The sequence below is a fragment of the Gigantopelta aegis genome, chromosome 13 (assembly GCF_016097555.1).
Source record: "Gigantopelta aegis isolate Gae_Host chromosome 13, Gae_host_genome, whole genome shotgun sequence".
Classification (NCBI taxonomy): Eukaryota; Metazoa; Mollusca; class Gastropoda; order Neomphalida; family Peltospiridae; genus Gigantopelta; species Gigantopelta aegis.
This window is the reverse complement of record NC_054711.1, coordinates 13156792-13181485: the sequence shown is the minus strand read 5'-3', so window position 1 is coordinate 13181485 and position 24694 is coordinate 13156792. Positions and strand designations below refer to the sequence as shown.

At 35.0% G+C, this 24694-nt stretch overlaps 1 protein-coding gene and 1 long non-coding RNA gene across 2 annotated transcripts in view; both read right to left on the bottom strand.

The window, feature by feature from the left end:
- Positions 1-442: 442 nt before the first annotated feature.
- Positions 443-18473, bottom strand: LOC121387504. Its single transcript, XR_005959831.1, has 4 exons — positions 18093-18473; positions 17262-17395; positions 2464-2607; positions 443-913 (listed from the first exon to the last, which is right to left on the bottom strand). It is a non-coding gene; the product is annotated as an uncharacterized LOC121387504 (long non-coding RNA).
- Positions 18474-22155: 3682 nt separating this feature from the next.
- LOC121387140 (protein draper-like) overlaps positions 22156-24694 on the bottom strand; it is a 28037-nt gene continuing 25498 nt past the window's right edge. Inside the window, exons 4-5 of the mRNA XM_041518165.1 lie at positions 22670-22798; positions 22156-22280 (exon numbers count right to left, since the gene is read on the bottom strand). Coding sequence (XP_041374099.1) covers positions 22156-22280; positions 22670-22798 — 254 coding nt within the window. The remainder of the gene's footprint in view (positions 22281-22669; positions 22799-24694) is intronic.

Genomic DNA, 24694 nt, shown 5'->3' with positions numbered 1-24694 from the left:
CTTCATACCTATTTGAACCAATAGTACTTAAATATAATATACACTAAATGGTGAAATCTCAAAACAAGAGAAAAGACAATTTGTCGCAAAAACATTAAACAACATGAAAATAAATGTATGATCTACTTGTCAGATCAAAAGGCTCGTGACTACGACCAAGAGTACAGAAGGAACACTCGCCACAACGGCAAAGGTAATGCTTGTAGACTCCCTGTTGCCAGCGTGGGCTGTTAAAATAATACATATCCAGGTTAACCAATATTACACCCCACTTTCGGTCGCGTTGTCATGGTTTCTTTTGTTAAAAGTGTAGGTGCATTCACCGATTACCTACACTTTTCCTCCAAAAGTGCATCTACACTTTTCATTTAACTACACCTATATTTCAAATAAAGGAAAACACAAACAAAAATTCGTAATAATGCAATGAACCTTTATTGTTATAACTTACACTGGAATCCGGAAGGTGTGTCCTTTGTTTCTCTTATATTTGATGAGCACGTGTTCACATTTGGAGAAGCGCACGACTGCGCGACCGTTACTAACACTTTCCGTCACGTTCACACTTGCGATGTTCGGTTGCAACGCATTGTTTTATAAATTATTCAACACTTGGCTGAAGTCTTTAGGTATCCATATTGAGGACTGTAGACGAATTTCCCCCTTGTGGTACACGTCAAGCTGTCATAACCTGTATTATACAACACCACGTGTTCTTACACGTGCTTGATGGAATCAGTAGAGTAACTCTCTCCAAAAACATTTCTCCTCCTGCAGTTAGAATTTGAAATCTTCTTCATTGTCCAAATGAAAACGCACAGAAAATGACAAAAAAAATCTCCATTCTGGCCTTCAAAGTCTTTTTTCGTGCTGGCTGATTTTTACACCCACGACCGTCTTTCACAATTTGCCACTACAAAATAAGACAAAAATGGTTTTGCTTGGTGACACTTACCAATAGAACAAGCCATCTACAAAAATTAGTTTGCCGGCTGACATCATTTGCATATACCAAAGTTCAAGTTAATTTTTCGTAATATTTCAACCAATAGAAAGAGCCATTTAATTACACATGCGCACTTATTCACAATAGTTCCTTTGAGATATTTAGAACACGATACGTCTGTTAAAAATCATGCAATCTGCGGGGCTGTAGTTAGTGTGGTAGGGGTATCAATTACCCCGTATCTAGTAAATTCCCCAAACTTAAAAAAATTATAATTAAGTATTATGTCTAGTTCTACATATCATAAAAGGTTTGTTTTTGGCGATCTAAATATAAAACTTTTCTGGGAAATAGCACTTTAGTACTTAATTATTCATACTATTCCCCTCCCGAGAAATATAAATCCCCGAGTTTTGATATATTCCCATACCAGTACAGTCCTAACACACACACACTGATAAAACTGCCTCAAACTGCATTTGCACGTGCAACATGAACAACTGAAATGGACAGTTTCACTGCTCCAGAACAAAATGTGAGGCTCACGACGTCTGGTCCACGTTATTTTCATGTCATTATTTACTACTTTCTAGTTATTGATTTTATTAGCCATAGAATTAATATAATGATTCACTCGACCTTAAGTGGGGTATTAGTCAGTTATACCCAAAACATTTGGTCGTGAGTTCCTCCTCGGCTTCACCCCGGAGGCCACACGACCAAAACTGTGGGGATATTCACCGATACACCTCGTAACGTGTGTGTATAACTATAACTTACCCTGCATTGTTATTTGATAAGGGTTTTGTCATTCATATTTTATTATTAAATGATTGTGACCGTTAAAGGAAAGTGATACGCTGTTATTGCATTCTTACAATCACACGATAAGGTCGATAACCTAAGTAATTAAATAGTTATTCTCTATTTATTTATCTATGATTTTACATTGAGTAAGCTTGCAATTTTAAAGTATGCTTGAAATGCAGCATTCTTGAGTAGTACGGAATGGAATTTGGTATTCCAGACAAAACTCAGTTAAGAGTAGTGAAAGCGATGTTCTGATACATTGCCTTGAACCAAGACCACATTTGTCTTCAATGTATCACGTGTCAAACCAATAACTAACTCTCATTTATATAATCCATACGATAAAGTATTTCAATTAATATTTGTTTCCCTTTAATGCATAACAACAGTTGTTTTCTTTTCTCTATGCAATATTTTGTATTTCGACTACAACATTCAAACATACAGTCTGATAATGTTTACGTTATATTTAAAGCTATCAGATTTAAGTATAATAACGATTTATCAGCTTTGGTTGCGGCATTTTAGTAGATCATACAAAATATATGCACATTTTGTTCGAAAGCATCTTATCAACTATTTTTTATGTGACCAATACTGTGTTTCAAAGCAAAAGCAGAAACGTTATTGCCGAAAAGTGTGATTCGTTTACAGCCCCAAACCCACTGGCACCGCACATGATTGTTTTACTTCGTCATTACACTAACCTTCAACACATGTAAGTCCTGTCCACCCTGGCAAACACCCTCCATTGCAGTATCCCAATTCATGATGACAGAGTTGTTCTCCCTTGCAATGTCGGTGTGCACACACAGATTCACAGTTCACACCGAACTGATTGGAATCACAATCTGAAATTACAAAACGGTAAGACAGTTATAAAATGGAATACATCATTATTTTCAAACCAGTCACAGTGTCATAAACACGCACACAAACAAACAAACAAGAACACCCAAAATACAAACAATTACTACCTCTGAAGACCGTTATTTCTCTCATTAGATTTTGTTTCGTTAGAGCAGGGGTTTCCTTTCTTAATGTATCATAATTATCATTATATGGTATGAAATCTACTTTTCATGTAAGACTTAAAAATAACAGATTAATTTTTTCAAAATTTCAAAATATCAACAGTTAAAGTTTGTTTTGTTTAACGACACCACTAGATCACATTGATTTATTAATCATCGGCTAATAGATGTCATTTGTTTTGTTATTTTGACATATAGTGTTAGAGAGGGAACCCGTTAAAAAAAAAATCAGTAGTAATAAGGGATATTTTGTATGCACCATCCCATATACACGACAGCAGATACCACGGCCTTTTTATTGTTTTATTCTTTACTTTTATTGTCTCCAGAACAATATGACCATGCCAAGGTTGGGGTGCCTTGGGATCATGACCTTACAATGTCAAAATATCATCACATATACATTATATGGAAATAGTAATAATAATATCTTGATATATATTAACATTATACAATAGTGTTGAATATCTATAATATGGGAAGTTAAATGCTCTGAGTTCAACTTGAAAATTAGGAAAAGAAGAAGGAAAGAAAGAAAAAAAGGAGTACGGATTAAAAGGAAAAGGAAAGAGGAATGGAAGAATCTAGCTAAAAGGAATACAATACTGTATCTGTATTTCAAAACAAGCTGTGTTTGTATATTTAAAAAATCACTCATTGATATTTATTATAAATACTTTAATTAAAAAGGTCAAACCAGGGGGTCCATTGTTCAATAAATAATTCATTGTTACAATTTTTTAAAATAATATATTTTTTTGTCTATATCAAATTTTGTTTATAATATTTCTTTAACGCTGTTAAAATGTAAAAACAATTATGTACTTTCATACTATAAATATATTAGTTGACGTTAATTGTTAACCAATTTACAAAATAACTGTTTGCGTTATTAATACCTAATTAGAAATTAATTTCCATTCCTGTTTTAGATAGTATCCATGCTTTTACATTTTGCCATATAGTATGAACCTTTACACATTTGAAAAATAGATGTTGCAAGGTTTCTGGATAATTATTACAAAAGTTGCAAATATTAGAATCTATATAATATAAGTCGTATCTTTTGCGTTATGAAAAGGTATAACAATACATTTCCCATTTCTGTAGATCGCATACAAAACCTTCATTGGCATACTTTATTTGTGCTTTTGGAGTTACTGTTTGGGTGTTTAGTATATTGTACATATATTTGCAGCCACGTTTATCTTTTAACAAAATGTTTAGCTTAAAACGGAAAATTGGATGTTTTAACATAATAAAGGTGTTGTCGGTAAGGTCGTGTGAGTTATATATAAAATATTTAACAGCATTTATTAATGAAGCATATTCTAAAACGTTTGTAGTTATTTGATATTTTTGTATAAATACTTCATACACCATAAAATCTCCTAATTCATTTAGTAGATCACTTATAACAATAATACCATTTTCGATGTATTTATGATGGGAAAACAGTCTATACATAGTTTGCTGTTGTACCAGATGTTAATACCTAAAAGGTCATCTATTCTTTGCGGATTCTGTCTTTGTTGTATTTGTAGCCAACTGTGTAAGGTATCTCTCCAGAATGAATGAATGAATGAATGAATGTTTAACGACACCCCAGCACGAAAAATACATCGGCTATTGGGTGTCAAACTATGGTAATGCAAATAAATAAAGTGATGATCAACATCAATATAAAAATTCAAGACAAACAAAAACAGTGTAAAGAACTGTGCAAAAACACAAATATCACAGAATTTGACGGATACTGAATTTTACTCAAAACTTCAATTTTGTGCTGTATTGGCCATTCTCAAAGACAATGTTACACCCCTGCACCACGGTGAGGTTACAGCACACGCAGGGGTATCTCTCCAGAATACATTGAATATTTCCTTTTGTTTTTTCCACTATGATATGGTCGACGTATGTAATCAATAGATAGGCGCGTAATAGATTTGAACATATTAAACCACTTTGGCTTACTATTAAACATTCGTCTAATCCAGGTACTTTTTAAAGCTGTTATAAAATTATGTATATTTATCATTTTAATACCTCCATTTGTTTAACTTTGGGTTATTAAACTACGCTTCAGTTTCTCAGAACCACCGTTCCAGTAAATAAATAATGTTTTTAGTTGTTTTAGCAATGTTTCTCCTGGGTTAGGTAATGCTTATAAATAAATGGGTGATTTAGGGCATTATTAAACATTTTATAACTGTTCTTCCTAATACGGTTAGCCTTCTAGTAGACCATATTCTTATTAACTATTGTATTTCCATGATCTTTGAATCGTAGTTTAGTTCAATAATTTTATATAAATTCACTGAAAATGTAATTCCATGTAAAGTAAATTGTTCTGCACCCCATTCTAGTTTCCATTTGGAATGATGAAAGACCTCCTTTGAATATTTTTTATTTCCTATCCATATAGCCTTTGATTTGGCATAATTTATTTTTATCCCAGATACTTGTTCATAATAATCTAAAATTGTCAATGTACTGTGTAGGGTCTCTGGACTACCATCAAGAATAAAACATGTATCGTCTGCATACCACGATACCACGGCCTTCGATATACCAGTCGTGGTGTCCTGGCTGTAACGAGAAATAGTCCAATAGACCCATCGACAGGGATCAATCCTAAACTGACCGTGCATCAGGCGAGCAATTTATCACTGGAATACTTCCCGCCCAACTATCAAAAGAGTTTTAATCCAAGGCGATATAAAAAAAATAATAGCAAACGTATTTGAACCGGAAAGATTATATACGATTACATAATTGAATATCTACCAGTCTGTGCAAGAACGCAAACATATATTCAAATGTGTATGAACTATCAATCATTCATTGAACAGCAATACCTGTGGTTGATGCACTCAGAAGTGAACGTTTGGCAAACTAATGTCGTAAAAAGAAAATGTTTAAATATAAACATCTGCATATTCTGCAATGATGTAGCAGTGGTTCATGCTGTCAGACCTATATTTATTCAATCAACTCTGCCCTATGCTAGGATCGATATAGTAAAATATTCTGAGAGTGGCTGTCTATTTTTTAAGCAGTGCGGGAAGAATTACATTATATTGTCCAGTAAAGGATCTACTCGGGAGTGGCTGGCCTCTTAAAGACGAAACATTTAATAGAGATTCATGGAATCCACCACTATTTTAACAAAAGCCCATTCGACTCTGCACTGTGCACAGCTAGGGTATTGTATGTGCATAACAGATTTGTTGTTACGATTATGTTGATGTTTTTTATTTTTATTTTTATTTTTTTATTTACTATAAACCTATATTACCCCCAGATCACTGGAAATGTTTAGGTTCTTGAATCATAATCTTACAATATACAACCATATTACAATGATAACATGATTATGTGTACAGTAAGATGAAGGTATAAACAATGTGTGATATATACTAAACAAAAAAAGAAACTTCCGAATTGTAGATATAGTATTTGTTGTGTTAAAGAATTCATTGTGTAATGAAATTATATAGGTAGTATTAGCCATGAATTTTATCGATTATTTTTGCACTGTTGATCGTCGACAACGTGAAATTCAATTTGCACGTGCATGCATGGTTCGGCATGTCCCGTGTAGTATTCGATCAATTTGTTTTACTTGTCTTACTGACATTGTTGTCAAGTGAACGAAAACGCTTCAAAATTTGTTTAAAAAATTAAAGTTTTTTTTACATTGTAGCATTTTTAGTATGCCAAGAATACCCAATAATTTACGCGAACGGGCGATTGGCATGCCTGATGCTGGCATGTCGACAAAAGACGTTGCAAGGCATGTTGGGAGTTCTAGTCGAGCGATACGAAATCTTCGCGTAAGATTTCGAACGACAGAAAGCACCAACAACTTGCCACGTCGTGGACGTCCGCGTGTTACAACGCGTGGTCAAGACCGCTATATCATGAACACGCATTTGCGCAATCGATTCCAAACTGCCACTGCTACTGCTGCTAACAAACCTGGGCTTCATAATAACCAAATCAGTGGGCAAACTGTTCGTAATCGTCTGCGGGAGAACGGTTTACATGCACGATGTCCTTACGTCGGATGCGTTTTAACGCAACGTCATCGTCTAAATCGTCTTAATTGGGCACGTGTACACACTCGTTGGATACGGCGACGCTGGAATACCGTTCTTTTTTCGGATGAATCCAGATTTTCCTTACAACGTGGTGATGGCAGGGTGCGCGTTTACCGTAGGAGAAATGAACGCTATGCTGACTGTTGTGTTCTTGAACGAGATCGCTTCGGGGGTGGGGGTTGTGTCATGGTCTGGGCAGCCATTACCCATGGTTATCGTACACCACTAGTCGTCATTGGTGGCAATTTAAATGCTCAACGTTACCGCGATGACATTCTCGCTCATCACGTCATTCCTCTGTTCCATAGCAACGCCAACATCTCGATTTTTCTGCATGATAATGCCAACTCTCATACAGCTAGAGACACTGTACATTTTCTTAGGACAAATAACATTGATTTCATTCATGAATGGCCCGCTAAAAGTCCTGATCTCAACCCCATCGAGCATGTCTGGGATAGTCTGGACAAACGATTGAGGCGTCGTCCCAACCCACCCGCTCACGTCAACGAACTTCGCCAAGCGCTCATTCAGGAATTGAACAATATTCCACAGGCAGAAATCAACACGTTAGTCAATTCTACGCGCCTTCGATGCACTGCAGTGGTCAATTCAAGAGGTGGTCATACTCGTTATTAAGTGGGTTTTGTTTGTTTTAAATACCTACCACACTTGGTGAAAATTTCTCCCAGTTTCTGTTAACCTATGGCCATGATTTTTGCACCTACCGGCCTCGGTGGCGTCGTGGCAGGCCATCGGTCTACAGGCTGGTAGGTACTGGGTTCGGATCCCAGTCGAGGCATGGGATTTTTAATCCAGATACCGACTCCAAACCCTGAGTGAGTGCTCCGCAAGGCTCAATGGGTAGGTGTAAACCACTTGCACCGACCAGTGATCCATAACTGGTTCAACAAAGGCCATGTTTTGTGCTATCCTGCCTGTGGGAAGCGCAAATAAAAGATCTCTTGCAGCCTGTCGTAAAAAGAGTAGCCTATGTGGCGACAGCGGGTTTCCTCTAAAAACAGTGTCAGAATGACCATATGCTTGACGTCCAATAGCCGATGATAAGATAAAAAATCAATGTGCTCTAGCGGCGTCGTTAAATAAAACAAACTTAACTTTGATTTTTGCACCAAACGATGCATCATGGAATACTCATTAAACGCATATATCACAATTATTCCCTCGGTTTGTTTTCATCAAGTTATGTTCAAGCAAAGTTATCGGAAGTTTCTTATTTTGTTCAGTAATATATGGAAGTTGTATTCATTACATCTGAGGGCCAAGACGGATAAGTGAACCGATCTTGCATTGGAGAAACAAAAGGAACGAGGGAAAGGGGAAAAAGGGCATACAGGACATGTTTGTCTATCAATACCCAAATGCTTCTTGTATTACTGTTTTAATTAGGTGTCTAATGTAGTAAGACAACACAGGGTTTTTTTTAAGAAGAAGAAATTAATTATGAAGGGGGTTGCGTCAAAAATGGGGAGGAAAGAATAAGAAGGCGAAAGAATAGTTTATATGCAAATGATGGATGGTGTAAGATACGTATACTAGTACTTGTGTTATTTGTAAATACAATGGGTTTGAAAACCAAAAATAAAAATAAAAAGATAACGCTTTTAAATGACTGAAGTTATAAATTGGTCCATTTACTTGTGAAATGGTCTTCTTTTCCTGACAATATGAATTTTTCTTTTGTTTTTGTGATACTTTATTATATTTACAAGTTGAAAAATATTTTCATAATGATGTTTATATCTACATCTATAAATATACCGTTTCACTATTAAAAATAGATGATTTAATAAAATACTTGAGTATGGACCTTCAGGTAGTATAACACATATCTAAATTCAAGGTAGTAACACATTTTTAAAGTTTACGTACAACTGTCTTGTGTGATAACAACTGAATAAATAAATGTTCAAATGAAGCGGAATCGTTATAAAAGTGCATAGCTTATCCGATAGTATGCCACATTTATTCAGGTAAGTATTCGTGGTTAATATACGGGTGTATAAGTTTGAACTGAACAAATTGCGTCTTAGTGATTTTTCGTATAAGTTCAAAGCATTGTGATAACATGGTTTCATGATTGTTGTGTTGAGTTTTTGGGACCATTTCTGACAAATGTTTTCTAAAGAATATTGAATGTGTGTAATATAGATATTGTATAAAAAAAAAAATTATCATTAGTATTTTGTATTTTTGTTATTTATCAAGATCCAGTATTTGTGGTAGTTAATTTACAGTATGTAATGTTTATGTTATTTTTTGTTGTATCGTATACCAGTATATTATCATTTTGATTGAAAGCTTTGAATGCGTGTTTATGTCCATTGTATGGTATGCAAGTGTCTGTTTCGGTGTGGCTAGGTTGTCCTTACGTCTTCGGTCGGTGTGTCTACGACGTGATGTATGTGAATGCACGTGCAGTTAATGAGGCTGTGTTAATAACATAGTTTGTGTCTGCAAGAATCTGGGCAGTCAATCATAGTTTCCAGCATGTATGGGTGTCGTTACATTTAGGAAAGTCATTGTTTTCTATGACGATTCTTGGATTGGCGTGATTTTTTTACATGCATTTTATTTTAATGTATATTGGTGTATTTTATATGTTGGTAATATTAATCAATTAACAAATGTGCCTTATATATCAATAAACACCATGCGTTTGTAAAGTGTTAAATTATGTTACGTAGTGTAAATAGGGGTGGAGTATGGCTCTAAATGGTAATACGTATTGCCAAGTGTGTATACAGATGCACTACATGCATTTTTATGTAACCGGAGTAAGTAAGACGGACTTCTTATGCCAGTAAAGTAAGGTTACTCTGTATATTGAAGATATGTCATGTATTTTCTTACAGTGTCCCGGAGCGGATCTTTTGGACCTAATGACAAGTCTGACCAATCTGGTTAATACCGTGATCTGTGTATGCAGTCTAGTTAGGTTAGTCGACATGGACAACCTAGTGTGATGTTCGTCAGTGACTGGAGATGGCGGCGTCCGTAGTAAACTGCAGTGTGTAGTGGTATGGTTAGTCGACATGGACAACCCAGTGTGATGTTCGTCAGTGGCTGGAGATTGCGACGTCCGTAATGAACCCCAGTATATAGTGGTATGACTGTCGTGTTCTGTGACAGTTGAATGTAACTCTAGTGTAACTTATGTCAAAGACTAAACTACACAGACACGCACACACACACACACACACACACACACACACACACACACAGACACGCACACACACCTACACACACATATATATATATATATATATATATATATATATATATATATATATATATATATATATATATATATATGTATATATTAATATATATTATACAGAACTATAGTGCTCAGAGCTGAACATTCGCTGAATGGATTGTGGATTAACATTAAGTGATCATTAAAGTATTTAGAATATATATATATATATATACTCTTCAAAAGAAGAAACGCAAAACCACATTGTCGTAACATTTGGAGAATTGATTTAATTATTGAATGGTGAGTCCGATAATTACCAAATGTTGCAGGATTGTTCACAATTCACTCTAGTCCATTGTGAGTAAGTGATAGGACACACCACCAAGGTCAAGGCCATCTGGAGTCAATACCGGGTGTGGCCTCCGCGTGTGTTGACAACTGCCTGGCACCGCCTGCCCATTGAAGCAACCAGAGTACGGATGACGTCCCGGGGGATGGTGGCCCACTCGGCCTGCAAGGCTGCTGCCAGCTCGGGCAGGGTCTGGGGCTGTGGTTGTCGCTGTCGGAGGCGTCGGTCCAACTCGTCCCATAGATGCTCAATTGGGTTCAAATCCGGTGATGTCGATGGCCAAGGAAGGACATTAATGTTGTTGTTCTGTAGGAAAGCCGTTGTGAGACGTGCTGTGTGAGGCCTGGCATTGTCATGTTGGAACACTGCGTTGGCGTTGGCCATAACTGGAACGATGTGTGGCCGGAGGATCTGGTCAATGTAGCCCTGTGCATTCAGGTTGCCCTGCACGTGGACCAGGTCAGTTCTGCCAGTGTGTGAGATGGCTGCCCACACCATGACACTACCCCCGCCGAATCTGTCCACTTCCTGCACGCAGTTTGCCGCATAACGTTCACCACGTAATACGTATTGCCAAGTGTGTATACAGACGCCTATACACGCGACATCTTCCATCATGACGTCGGAGCAGAAATCGGGACTCGTCACTGAACCACACCGGTCTCCCTCGCAGTTGAGGCCATTGTCGATGAATCTGGCACCACGGCAGTCGGAGTCGACGGTGTTGTGGTGTTAAGATGACACCTCGAACTGGACGTCTGGCACGAATTCCTACCTCACGTAGGCGGTTCCGTACGGTTGGTCGGATATCCTGCGCAAACCTAGGTATTGTTCGGCTGTGGAGGTGGCAGTAGTCAATCGTTCCCGAAGGTGGCGTACCCGGATGTAGCGGTCCTGCCCGGGGGTAGTGACCCGTGGTCGACCGGATCTAGGGAGGTCACGTGTTGATCCATGTTGCTGGTAACGGTCCCACAGTCTGGAGATGGTGCTTGGGGACACATGGAATGCCCTGGCAACGGCCGTTCTGGATTCGCCTGCGTCTAGTCGGCCGATGGCATTGTTTCTCTGCGGTTCACTGAGACGTGGCATGTCCTGGATTGTCAACTGTCGGCCAGATACAGAGGCCAGGCAAGCGAACACCCTGCACTTTTATACTGTCGGTGTTCATGTTGCACGTGCAGACAACGCACGTGCAGTGGTGACATGGTTTGCACGTGGCTGCGTTTTTGCGAATATTCACATTTTGGAACTTTATTGTACAGTAGCTGCGTTTTATCGAATGTAACCGTGGGAATGTGTTTGGGACATGCAATGACCTTATATTCACAAAGCATGAACCGGTAGGAAACATAAAATCGGAGTTAAACCCATTTGTACCCTTTTGCGTTTCTTTTTTTGAAGAGTATATATATATATATGTGTGTGTGTGTGTGTGTGTGTGTGTGTGTGTGTGTGTGTGTGTTTATTTTGGGGTGGGTTTAGTTTTCACTGGTGGTTCTGTGTATGAGTAGTGCGGTGGTGTGTTGTATAAGGACTGAGCGTGAATGTTGTGTGGTGTTTTCCGTATATATTTGTTGGATATCGTTTGTATATAGTTGATTGCAATATTATTAAATGTTTTAAAATTGCCTTGCACTCCTGTTGTTACCACAGTTTGGTATTTTTGTTATTAATGGATCACTTTCAGCTATTTCCATATTTAATCAATTACTTTTTATTCTACGAAGCCAATATTTTGGAATATAGTTAATTAGTCTAAAATATAATAAATAATTGCCATTTAGGTTGAACTGTTGTTGTACCGAAGTGAATCGTTTAACTGCACAATTTGCAGTAAGCACATATTTTATTTGTTTTAAGCCTTGATTTGTGCCAAATTAAAAACAGTTCTATCTATTTAGGCAGAACAAAATTGAGAAATGATTCATTTATACATTGCTTTACACTTTCAATTTTATTTTGTCCAATTAATGCATAATTAGTAATTAAATGTTCCCAAAATACATTTGAAATACATTTTGTAGTTTTAAGTAGTTGGATTTTTGTGAAATCTGAAAATAGTTTCACTACCAAAGTCAGCTAATATAGTTTTGGTAAGACTCTGCCACAAATTATGTGATGAGTAATCACTTTATTCATTTTACTTTTAGATATCTGCAGAATGACATGGGATCAATCATTTTAAGTCCACCATTTTATAGTCATTCATAAGCATTGTCCATTTTAATTGTATCATGTTTACCATACCAGATAAATTTATAAAACATTGTATTTAATCTTTGGAATTTTTTTTATCTGGATCAGGTAGGACTAAAAGTGAAAAGTGGCAGAATCTCAGATTTTATTATAGTAATTTTACCGTTAATAGTTAGCGATCTATTTCACAATGTGAATAATATTTTACATGCTCTATTCATTTGCTTTCGAAATTAAGGGAAAGCATTTCATTGAAATCTGTTGAAAAACATATACCGATATTTTGTTATGGCTATTTTGACCAAGGTAGTGGTATTTGGATGAACATTTGTCATTTGATCCTATTATGAAGACAATACACATAGCAACGCATTTGTGTAAATTAACTTTAAGACCAGAACATATTTGAAATTTTAAAATTATTTTAAATAATTCTAATAAAGTTCTTTCTGATACATCTGAAGTAAACTTTGTATCATTGGCATATTGAAATATGCAACATTCAATGTTATTCATGTTTATACCTCTGATACATTTATTACGTTTTATTGCAAGAGAAAGTAGCTCAACACATACAATGAACAAGTAAGGTGGAATCGGGTCTCCTTGTCTAAACCCCCGTTCACACGTAAATAAATTTTAAAAGTACCCAGAGTTTATATTAGCACTAAAGCTATCATTCAAACAAAATTTCACCCATTTTCTGAATGATCGCCCAAAGTTAAATGTTTCTAATGTTTTGTCTATAAAATCCTAATCAATCGTATCAAACGCTTTTTTCAAATTTATTGTTAGTAATAAACCTGGAATTTTATTTGTTTTGCAATATTCTCCAATAAAGTGTCCTTTTAAAAAAATGACTTGTGATTCACTTATAATGTTTTATAAAACTACTGACTTCATTCTACTTGCCATGACACCTGACGCACTCTTGTAATCTACTTTTAAAAGTGTTATTGGTCTTCAGTTTTTAAGTTGACGTCTATCTCTAACTTCCTTTGGGGTATATGTTATAATACTTTGCTTTTGAAAGTCTGAACCTTTCCCAGAATTATATGCATGATTAACAGAACGACAAACGAGAGTGCCGATATTTTTCCAAAAGAATTTATAAAACCGTCTGATCCTGGACTTTTTTCTATTTTTCATATTTTAATACACCCTTGATTCACCTAAAGAGATATAACCTTCAGAACTATTTTTTTTTTTAATTTCTAATCATTTTATTTCAATATCTAAAAATTATCTATAATTTGTTTTGATTGTTTATTGCAACTATTAGAATATAATATTTTTTTAAAGGCTGAAGTTATTTTCAGAATATCTAAATTGTCAATTTGTAGCACATTATCATAGTCAAGTATTTCTGATATGTTTTTGTTAATATAGTTTCTTCTTTTTTTCTAAGTTAAGGAAGTATTCTGTATCTTTTTAGCCTTCTCCATGCAACTTTGCTTTTCTTCTAAAATATTCCCTTTATATTTCCATTTCACTAGATTTCAAGTTCTAATTTTTGATTTTTATGTAGTATTCTGGATTCACCATTAGTAAACGTATGTGATCTTGATTCTAAATGTAATAAAACTATTTCAAGATCTGTTTTTCTTAGTTTAGCTTATCTTGTTTTCTTATTGCTGAGTAATTAATATTTTCGCTTCTTATTCTCATCTTAATAATGTCAAAACGATGTTGATCATTAATGGAAAATATCGTATTTTGTTTGTTTTCTCCAGAAATGTAATACTCATCAATAGTTTTTGAAATAATAGTTCTAACAAGTTTTGTATAATTATCATTATATAGTAAGCTTGTATTAAATTTCCAGTATCCTGGTCCTCGTTTTGTGTCATTGAATGAAATTTGTAATACTATAATAGAATGGTTAGATTGGTAAATTATGTCTATATAGCATTTTTAATTCAAGCTAAAATGTCTTTCTGAAACCAGGAAATAGTCAAACCTACTTTGTTTAGGAGTGAACTGTTTAAGTCGCCATGTGTACTGAAATTTATCTGGGTTATCTATTCTGCAGGGGTCTTTCAAGTCTAGATATTCTTTTACTTATGCAATACACTTATGTGATACAATTGTTTTTTTTTGTTTATAGTTATATGTTTCTAAAGTATAATCTTGAACCACGTTCCAGTCACTTGCGATAATAATCGAACACTGTAAACGTTCTAACTGATATTTAACGTTTTTAAAGCATATAAAAGTGGCATGGACAATTGATTCACACTATATTCAAAATTATTTTTAAAAAGTGTCATAACATTGAATATTACACTAATATTACAGCCAACGTTCTCGTCTTTTTGTGAGTTATGTGTCTCCTGCAGACTGAAGACATTTCACATTCAGCGATTATGTTGCAATGAACAAGTAACAACTGAAAGTTGAAAGTCCGTTTGAAGATATAATGGAGTTGGAAAGTCCGACTATGCAAATACACGTATTATTGAAGAAAGCCTAGACGACAGTAGTGTTGAAAATTGTTTTGAGACACCTTTATGGTGAAAAGTATTCACTTTCGGTGGCTAAAAGAAAAGTACCAGTCTCATTTTTATCATATTAATTGTAATCCATGTTGCAGCATAGCTGAATAACCGTTGTTATCCATATGAAATACGTTTAATCGAAATGACAGTTTGTTATGTAATTACAGATACACTGAAAATATAAAAGTGGCATGGAATTGTGGTAGGTGTGCCGTCCATGGTCTAAATGATTGCTGAAGATATAATGGAGTTTTGCAAATATTATTGCAACGCCAGTAGTGATTGCTTTCACGTAAGTGGCCGTACCAGTCTCAAGGATTGCAGCATACTGAATAACAAAACCATTAGTAATCGAGCATCAAAAGAAGGTAAGGCAAAAGGACGTTTTAGGCAACGCCTTGATGTTTCCGTTGTGACCATTTTCCACCACCTGTGAGAGTCACTCTCAAGACGATTATCTTTAAAGAAACCCAAATTTGCACAGGATAGAGCTCAGCGGAATACATATACATAGCTCTGATGGCATATTCACATGAATCATTTGGGAAAGATGAGCACATCCTGCCCCACTGGTGGCACTCGTTACATGTTGGGGTGCAGTTGTTACAATGTATGGCAAACGCCTTGATGATAAAGAATCTGTTCAAGAGCAGGTTATCATGGATCAGTGGAGATAGACGCCGCTATCAAAAAAAGTGTCTCCTTGACAATGATGTGTTATTGGCTAATATAGACAACCTCACATTCCTTCATCTAATTGCATCGGCGCTAACCCAGTTTGAGAGAGATACATATATTTCAAATATTTGGGAACACTACCTATTGCTCATCCACAATCATCACTGCAGACACAAGAAGACTGGGATGCCCAGAAAATGTTAGACCCGAGGTGCCATTGAAAGAAGATTGATGACAAATAAATTGAGAGCATATGGGTTGCTATCGACTTTAACACACCACCTTTATCTTAATGAAGGGGGAGTGTTGGTATGTTTTGCAACGCTTCTCACAAAGGATGGGTTGTGAAAAGTGCAAGAGCTCTGCATATATCATAAACTACATAGTGGACGTGTTTATGTGGCACATATACTGTATTGGTTCAGTCGTTCTTTAAACACGAGCTGTGTTATTAACATTTAGAATTGTGAACTACCTTTGCATTGATTTCTGTTCAACAGTTTAGTAGCCAATCAGTTGTGACTAATTTACAAACATGACGAAAACATTATGCGATATACAGTTTCTATGTTGTATAGTTTATAATAACTGCGGATTGATTGGTCTCACCTCATTTGAATTTGAACCAATTACATTTATTATTATTCAATATAAAATATTAATAGAAAAACGTTAAAATAAAATCATAAAAATGAAGCTAAAATCAGTTTGATTGACTGATTCGTTGATTTTCATTTCTTTGTTAAGGTTGACCAATCTACAACAAGAAGACAAACGTTGACATGCATATAAATAACATGTAAACATAGAACATATAAAATAATCACTTTTATAGTATGTATTTTACCATAGTTTGACACCCAATAGCCGATGTATTTTTCGTGCTGGGGTGTCGTTAAACATTCATTCATTCATTCATTCATTTATAGTATGCACGCATACATAATATTTTGTATATTAATTAATTGATATTGTTTTACGTCCAGTGCACTGCTGCATGAATGAATGATGATGTTGCTTAAAATATGGAAGTATAATGCAAAAGCATATATAATGTATAAATTGCAATCTATTATGTTGTGGTCTTGGTTAGCTGTTTCTTGAACACAGTTAATCCATCATGTTTAGTATGAACATTATATAACACAACATAATAGCTTAGATTGCAATTTATACATTACAGTAAGGCATGCAATTACAGTAACATGGTAAAGAGTTACAATATATTAGCTACTGTAAACGAACAACAACTTTGTCTCCAGAAACAAATATATGCAGTGAATACGTTTAGAAGCCCCCCCCCCCCACCCCCACACACACACACACACACCATATTTTCTCACAAGCAGTTGTTTGTTTTCAAACGTTTAAATTGGATTTTCTATACGCATTTAAAGCAGCTATGTTAATAGAATTCAATGTACCTGCACAGTCGACTCCCATCCATCCTCCCAGGCACAAACCTTCACAGGAACCATCAGCATTGTCGTACTCACTTTGCAGCGTCTTTGTGAACAATTGAAGCTATAACCAGCGCAATAGGATCCTCTATCACATGCTGGAATATAGTGTCACATATGGTCCTATTTTTGTGCAATATCTTTTTGTAGACCTTAATTCACAATCAAGGCTATACGAACTACAAACACATTCTGAAATATAGGGTCTGACCAGAAGAAGAAAAAAGTAAACATCTAGTGCTGCCTACTCATTTAACAACTATTTCCTGAATAGTTCGAACAGAATCAGTCCACTTCAAACATTATACGAATTGTTAAAAATAGTTATTATCAATCTAATATACTAATTTATGGCATAACGACAATAATATAATTAATCTTCCACTTTGATTGTGTTTTTTTTGTGCTTAGTAAATTTACTATTGTATAGTTATGTTCATTATATGAAACAATTTCTCATTTTTAAATATTAACGTATTCTGACTGTTGAACTATTACCCAAACATTCAAATATTCATGTATATGCATATGCATATCTATCTATCTATCTATCTATCTGACTCTTTCTGTCTATATACCTCTGAAATTCTTTCGTTTGTATAAGTTATGTGACATTTAGTGTCATATAATATTAGTGTCATATAATATCAATATAATAAAGTTTCCAACATGTGTGATTATTTTACAAGCTAGTACCAAAGCGTAGTATTTGTAATAACTTGAATACATGTTCATAGTACAATTCTTTGTAATTCTTCGTTAGATACTAACATGTGTAATATCTATCATACGTACGCATTGCACAATTGTCAAACGAATATCCTCGATCACAGCCAAGGTCACATTTTCCAGTAACGTGATCACAAGATGAACTTCCAAGACAGTGTCGCAGATTGCAATACTTTCCACATTGTAAGCCATACTTATCCTGTGAACATTCTGAAATTGTGACACATACAATTCTGCCAATAAATATGACACGATGTATAAAAATCGCTCTGATAATTAAGACAGCGTAAATTCGTGTAATTTAAATTTGTTCTGCACACTTAACCTGTATTGGGTATTTGACAGTATATATGAGTAAATGCAGCATAGCCATTTTTGCAGATTATCTTACATTGAAGCAGTCACATCATCGCTGGCCAGCATTAATCGTATTATACGTCCTGTACTGTCAAAATCCCAGCTAGAGCTCTGCTATAGCGTTAAAATGTAAATATAAATCTGGACGTCTAAACTTTTAACATTTTCAAAACAGTAACTATGCATAAATATTAACGAGAAAACCGTAATACACAAAGCAGAGTCAAATGTACATTTCGCTAAAAAAAAAAAGGTTAATTCCATGGATCTCTATCTAGTTCTCGTCTATAGGAGGACAGCCACTCCCGATGATATCCTTTAGTAGATATTTCAGCTTGTCACAAAAAGAACTGTCAGTTCCAGACTAGTTTACTAAATCAAAACTAGCATGGAACAGAGCTCATTAGAATAAATAATGTTATGATGACATGCAATATTGAATCACTGTCAGAACAGAGATGATATCATGTGTTCAAGAAAGGTGAGCATGTCCGGCCGCACCAGTGGCATCCACCACAACTGTCACGTCTATGACTTCTTCTAAAACGATGAAAATAATAAATGTTCACAAGATTCAACATATAGAACATTATTAGCCATCATTTTGGTCGTTGATTAATCGAATTCAGTAGATATAGCCTCCAAATGTCTACCATAGAACTTTTGTGAAAGAACTCAAGAGTTCATGGACATCATAACCTTGGGGAAAAAACAATGGATACCTGGACAAGAATCGAGATGCGACATGTCAGATGTAAATCAAGTGTCAGCAAGACCTTATTTCTATCAGCATATAATGTGATTTTGGAAATTCTGATTGCTCTATCATGCTTACTGTTGTTGTTGGTTTTTGTGGTGCATTTTTATGTGTTTTTTTTTTCTTTCAAAAGTTTATTTCCATGAAATGCCACATTTACGTCTGTGTTATATACCCACGTGGCTTGGGTATACTACACACACATATACCTAAATAAATATTATGCATCTTATTTGAAGAAATAACATCGCAAAATAATAATAATGAAAAATAGCTAGGCACTTCTATTACGTAATAGGGATTGGCAACGTCATGGAGAACAGTTATATTAGTAAGGAAATTAAGGAAATGTTTAGCGTAAAAATAAACGAAGTGGAATTGATGAACTTATTATTATTATTATTATTTAAAGTATTAATTTTAAGGAGGTAAAATGCCCCATTTTTCTGTGAAGCGGTTTTCGTTGTACCCTAAAATATATTTTTCTATTGTTCGATAATATTTTATAAAACTAAGAGCTTCCATAAATTTTGGTAGTTTTTCTTTATGTTTACAACTATATATGTATCTTTTCAGTATAACAACTAGATGATTTATTAAAATGCTTTGACTTTGTTTCGAGCCAAATTTGAAATGTTTTTCATATTTGATTAGAGTGAGGGCAGTAGAAAAATATAATTTCTGATTCGTTAGCACAAAAACTGCATTTATTATCCGCCTGTATACCATACATACAGAGATAGGTATTTGTTGTCAAAATACGAATTGAAAGTTTTGAGTTTTAATGTCAGGGGTAATTTGTTTTATACTTTCAAAACATTTTGACAAATGACCTTCAGTAATACTTGTATTAAGTTTTTGTGACCATTTATTTGCAATATGTAATGTAGAAAACACTTTTGATTTTATATATAAATAGTAAATAAATTTACAGGTTTTTTCGATTTTTGCATTCTTTTTCTGAGGTTTCCAAAGTTAACTTATGTCCTTTTATTTTGCGTAACCAATATTTTGGGATATATGGAAGTATTTTAAAGTATAGTAAATAATTACCATTTAGGTTATATTCATTTTTAAATCTTAAGATTCGCTTTATCATACCATTCGGTGTAAATAAATCACATACCGATTTTAGACCCTTTTCATACCATTTCGGAACTGTTTTATTAATTTAGGTGGAATAAAATTTAGTAGTGAGGTTTGTATAAATTGGTTTTCATTTTGAAATTAATTTTCCTGTAGTAATGCATAACTATTGATTACATCTTTCCAGAATAAATGTTCGAAACATTTTGATATCTTAAGTAATTGGGGTTTTTTTTAAATGGAGGTTCGTTGAAAATATTATGCCGTTAATTTTGAAAGGTTCTTTAGACCATTTTAGTGGAATGTGTGGGCATAACTGCTCATTAGAGTTTATTTTTGAACCAAACCATGTTGCCGTACACTTATCTGTGTTTATCTTAAAGCCTGAACAAGAAGCAAAATCATCTAATATTTTGATAACTTCAGTTAAGCTTTTTTCTGATACATCTAAGGTAAAGTTAGTGTCATCTGCATACTGAAAAATACAATATTCCTGATTAGTGATGTTTATTCTCTTAATTTCCGTATTACGCTTTACACCGGCAGACAGCAACTCGACACATATGATGAATAAATACGGTGAAAGTGGGTCGCCTTGCCAACAGCCTCGTTCACATTAAAAACAAATCTGAAAGATAGCCGAGATTTAAAACCGCACTATTGCTATTATACATTTTTTTTAATACATTTTCTAAAGGACTGTCCAAAGTTAAATGCTTCTGATCTTTTGTCTATAAATTCCCATTCAACAGTATCAAATGTCTTTTCAAAATCAGTTGTAAGCAGTAAACCTATAATTTTATTTATGTCACAATAGTTCAATAAATCATATATAACGCTAGTATTTTCACCTATAAATCTCCCTTTTAAAAATCCTGTTTCAGACTCACTTATTATATTTGACAAAACAGTTTTCATTCTAAAGGCTATAACGCTGGAAGCAATTTTACGATCTACATTTAATAATGTTATAGGACGCCAGTTTTTGGATACCGTTTGCCCCGTCCTTCCTTTGGGATACAAGTTATAATGGCTTGTTTCTGAAAATCAGAAAAGTTACCACACTGATAAGCGTAACTGATTGAGCGCCAAACATATATACCAATGTCTTGGCAAAAATACTTATAGAATTCTACTGTAAACCCGTTTGAACCTGGGCTTTTACCATTTTTCATATTTTTCAACACTTTAGTACATTACTCAAAATACATAGGACCGTCACATTTTGTTTTGGTCGATATCTGATAATTTTGTGTCAACATTAGTAAAATTATTTAACTTTTCCTTATAATTTTTATTATAATTACTGGCGTATAATTTCCTATAAAAAGCTGAACAAACTTTCAAAATATCTACATTATCCGTTTGTAATACATTTTCATCATTAAATATTTCCGCCATATTCTTGCTTATATAGTTTCTTTTTTCCATATTTAGAAAATACTGTGTATTTTGTTCACTTTCTTCATATCATTTTGCTTTACACCTGGAAATAATGCCCTTTATTTTTTTGAATACGTAACTTTTCTAATTCTAGTTTTGTGTCCTGTAACAGTTTAACGTTATTATCCGATAACGATCTAGATACTGATTACACTTTTAATATTTCTTTTTCTAGATATTTTCCTGCTTTATTCTTTCTTGTTTTCGTTTAGTTGCATATGATATGCTTAAACTTCTAATTTTCATCTTTAAAATTTCAAACAGAAGTTGGTCATTGATGGAGACGGTCATGTCTTGTCCATCGTCACCTGATGTACGGTATTCTTCTATTCATGTTTACTGTTGTTATTGATCTTAATATTTGATAGCAAAAAGAAAAACTATTGTAATTTAAACAGTGTCTGTACAGAACAGACTAAGATATATTTAGTGTAGACATTACTATCTGTACAGTCTAGTTCCTTCCATCCTGCTGTACATCCGTCATCACATCGTCCAGTCACTTTGATACATGAGGACGTTGATACATGAGGAGTTAGCATTTGATTCATCACAGTGTCTGCTGGAGCAAGATTTATTACATAGATGACCATAGAGATCAGAATCACACTCTGAAAACATAAAGTAGAAATATCCACTTCATCTTTAACCATAGTTTTCGGATGAAGAAACTGCATAGGGATTACAAAACAATGAATAGCAGATGGAAAGCAACATTAAAATATATAAATTGAAATAAACAAACTAATTACATTTCTACAATTAAGCCTACAGCAAGTCACAACTGTCGACAATGAAACTGAACTCAGATTAACGTAAGTGTTTCACAAATGAACATAACATCTTATGCAATACTCTATACATTGCTGTTTTCGCCAATAGGCATTTATTTTTGGAACAACAGATTATTGTCACGTTTAATATTAAGCGTTCACATTAATTTATAAAAATCCTGCATGTGCTACTGCAGTTTTATTTTATTTTATAAATGATAGCATACCACTGCACGTTATCCCAGTCCAGTTTTGTTGACATCCTCCAGTGCATTCTCCAGTTACGTAGTCACACGATCCATTCAGACAATTACAGAACGAGGTGCAGTCATCGCCGAAAGTTCCAGGAGCACAAACTAAACAAAACATTTAAGAAATACTCATATCCTATATTAAGTACTGTTAAAAGCTTTGTTTGTGTGTAACGACACCACTAGAGCACATTGATTAATTAATCATCAGCTATTGGATGTCAGACATTTGGTAATTATTACTCGTAGTCATCAGACTAAACCTGCTACATTTTCATATTAAGTACCGTGTTACATGCTTACATTTTATGGAAGGGTAACGATAAATGCATTCCTCCAGTATTAAAGTAAAGTAAAGTTTGTTTTATTTAACGACGCCGCTAGAGCACATTGATTTTTTATCTTATCTACGGCTATTGGACGTCAAACATATGGTCATTCTGACACTGTTTTTAGAGGAAACCCGCTGTCGCCACATAGGCTACTCTTTTTACGACAGGCAGCAAGGGATCTTTTATTTGCGCTTCCCACAGGCAGGATAGCACAAACCATGGCCTTTGTTGAACCAGTTATGGATCACTGGTCGGTGCAAGTGGTTTACACCTACCCATTGAGCCTTGCGGAGCACTCACTCAGGGTTTGGAGTCGGTATCTCGATTAAAAATCCCATGCCTCGACTGGGATCCGAACCCAGTACCTACCAGCCTGTAGACCGATGGCCTGCCACGACGCCACCGAGGCCGGTTCCTCCTCCAGTATTAGATAGAATATACATCACATAAAACCAAAAACACATATGAGGTAAAAATGAAAAGAACCCTTAAATACAAAACATACAAAACATAGAAAACATTACATGATGTAGCCCACTTCTTGTCAATTGATTGAATTTCAATATTTAACTGGCATGGGGGGGGGGGGGGGGGGGGTATCCTACCAAAACGAGACTGTATTTGCATGGAGATTGCGCTTTCGTATGTAAAAGTCATCCATTTCATGGCTCAAGATACGATATGACAAGAATATTGGTTTAACGACACCTCAGCAAATAAAGCTATTTGGTGTTTAACATATAGTTCAACACTTGGTTAAGAGTGAGAGAGGAAAGGAAAGGAATGCTTGTTTAACGACATCTCAGCACATTTTAAACTATGGCTATTTGGTGTGTAACATATGCTTATTTTGACACTTGATTGAGAAAGAGAAATATAGTTCATGGAAGAGAAATATAATAAATGCACTTCTTCTATGGTGGCTATACATTTAAAGTTTGTTGTGGTAAACAACACCACTAGAACACATTGATTTATTAATCACCGGCTATTAGTTGTCAAATATTTGATATTTTTTACATATAGTCTTATAGTGGAAACTGCCAATGGGTGAGGTTTGGTGGTTGAAGTGTTTCTTTCAACAAGAGTATCATACACACATATTATATGACGTTATGATGTTCTTGACCATAGTACATATTATACTTCTCGTTCCAGCCAGTGCACCACGATTGGTATATCAAATACCATGGTATGTGGTATCCTGTCTGTGGAATGATGCATATAAAAGATCCCTTGCCATTAATGGAACAGTGTTGCAGATTTCCTCTCTACGGTCATATGTAAACATTAGCAAATATTTGACATTCAATACCCCATGATTAATAAATCAGTATACTCTAGTTGTGTTCTTCATTAGTAAGAAAGCGTTCATGGTGCATTTGCATACACTATTAGCATACGGTTATATATCATGTGTATGGTGAATCCGTTGTTTTATGGTGCGAGGCGTAGGCCTATGGTAAAGCGCTCGCTCGATGCACGGTCAGTCTGGGATCGATCCCCGTCGGTGGGCCCATTGGGCTACTTCTCGTTCCAGCCAGTGCACCACGACTGGTATACCAAAGGCCGTTGCACGTACTACCCTGTCTGTGGGATGGTGCATATAAAAGATCCCTTATTTCTAATCGAAAATAGTAGTCCATGAAGTGGCGACAGCGGGTTTCCT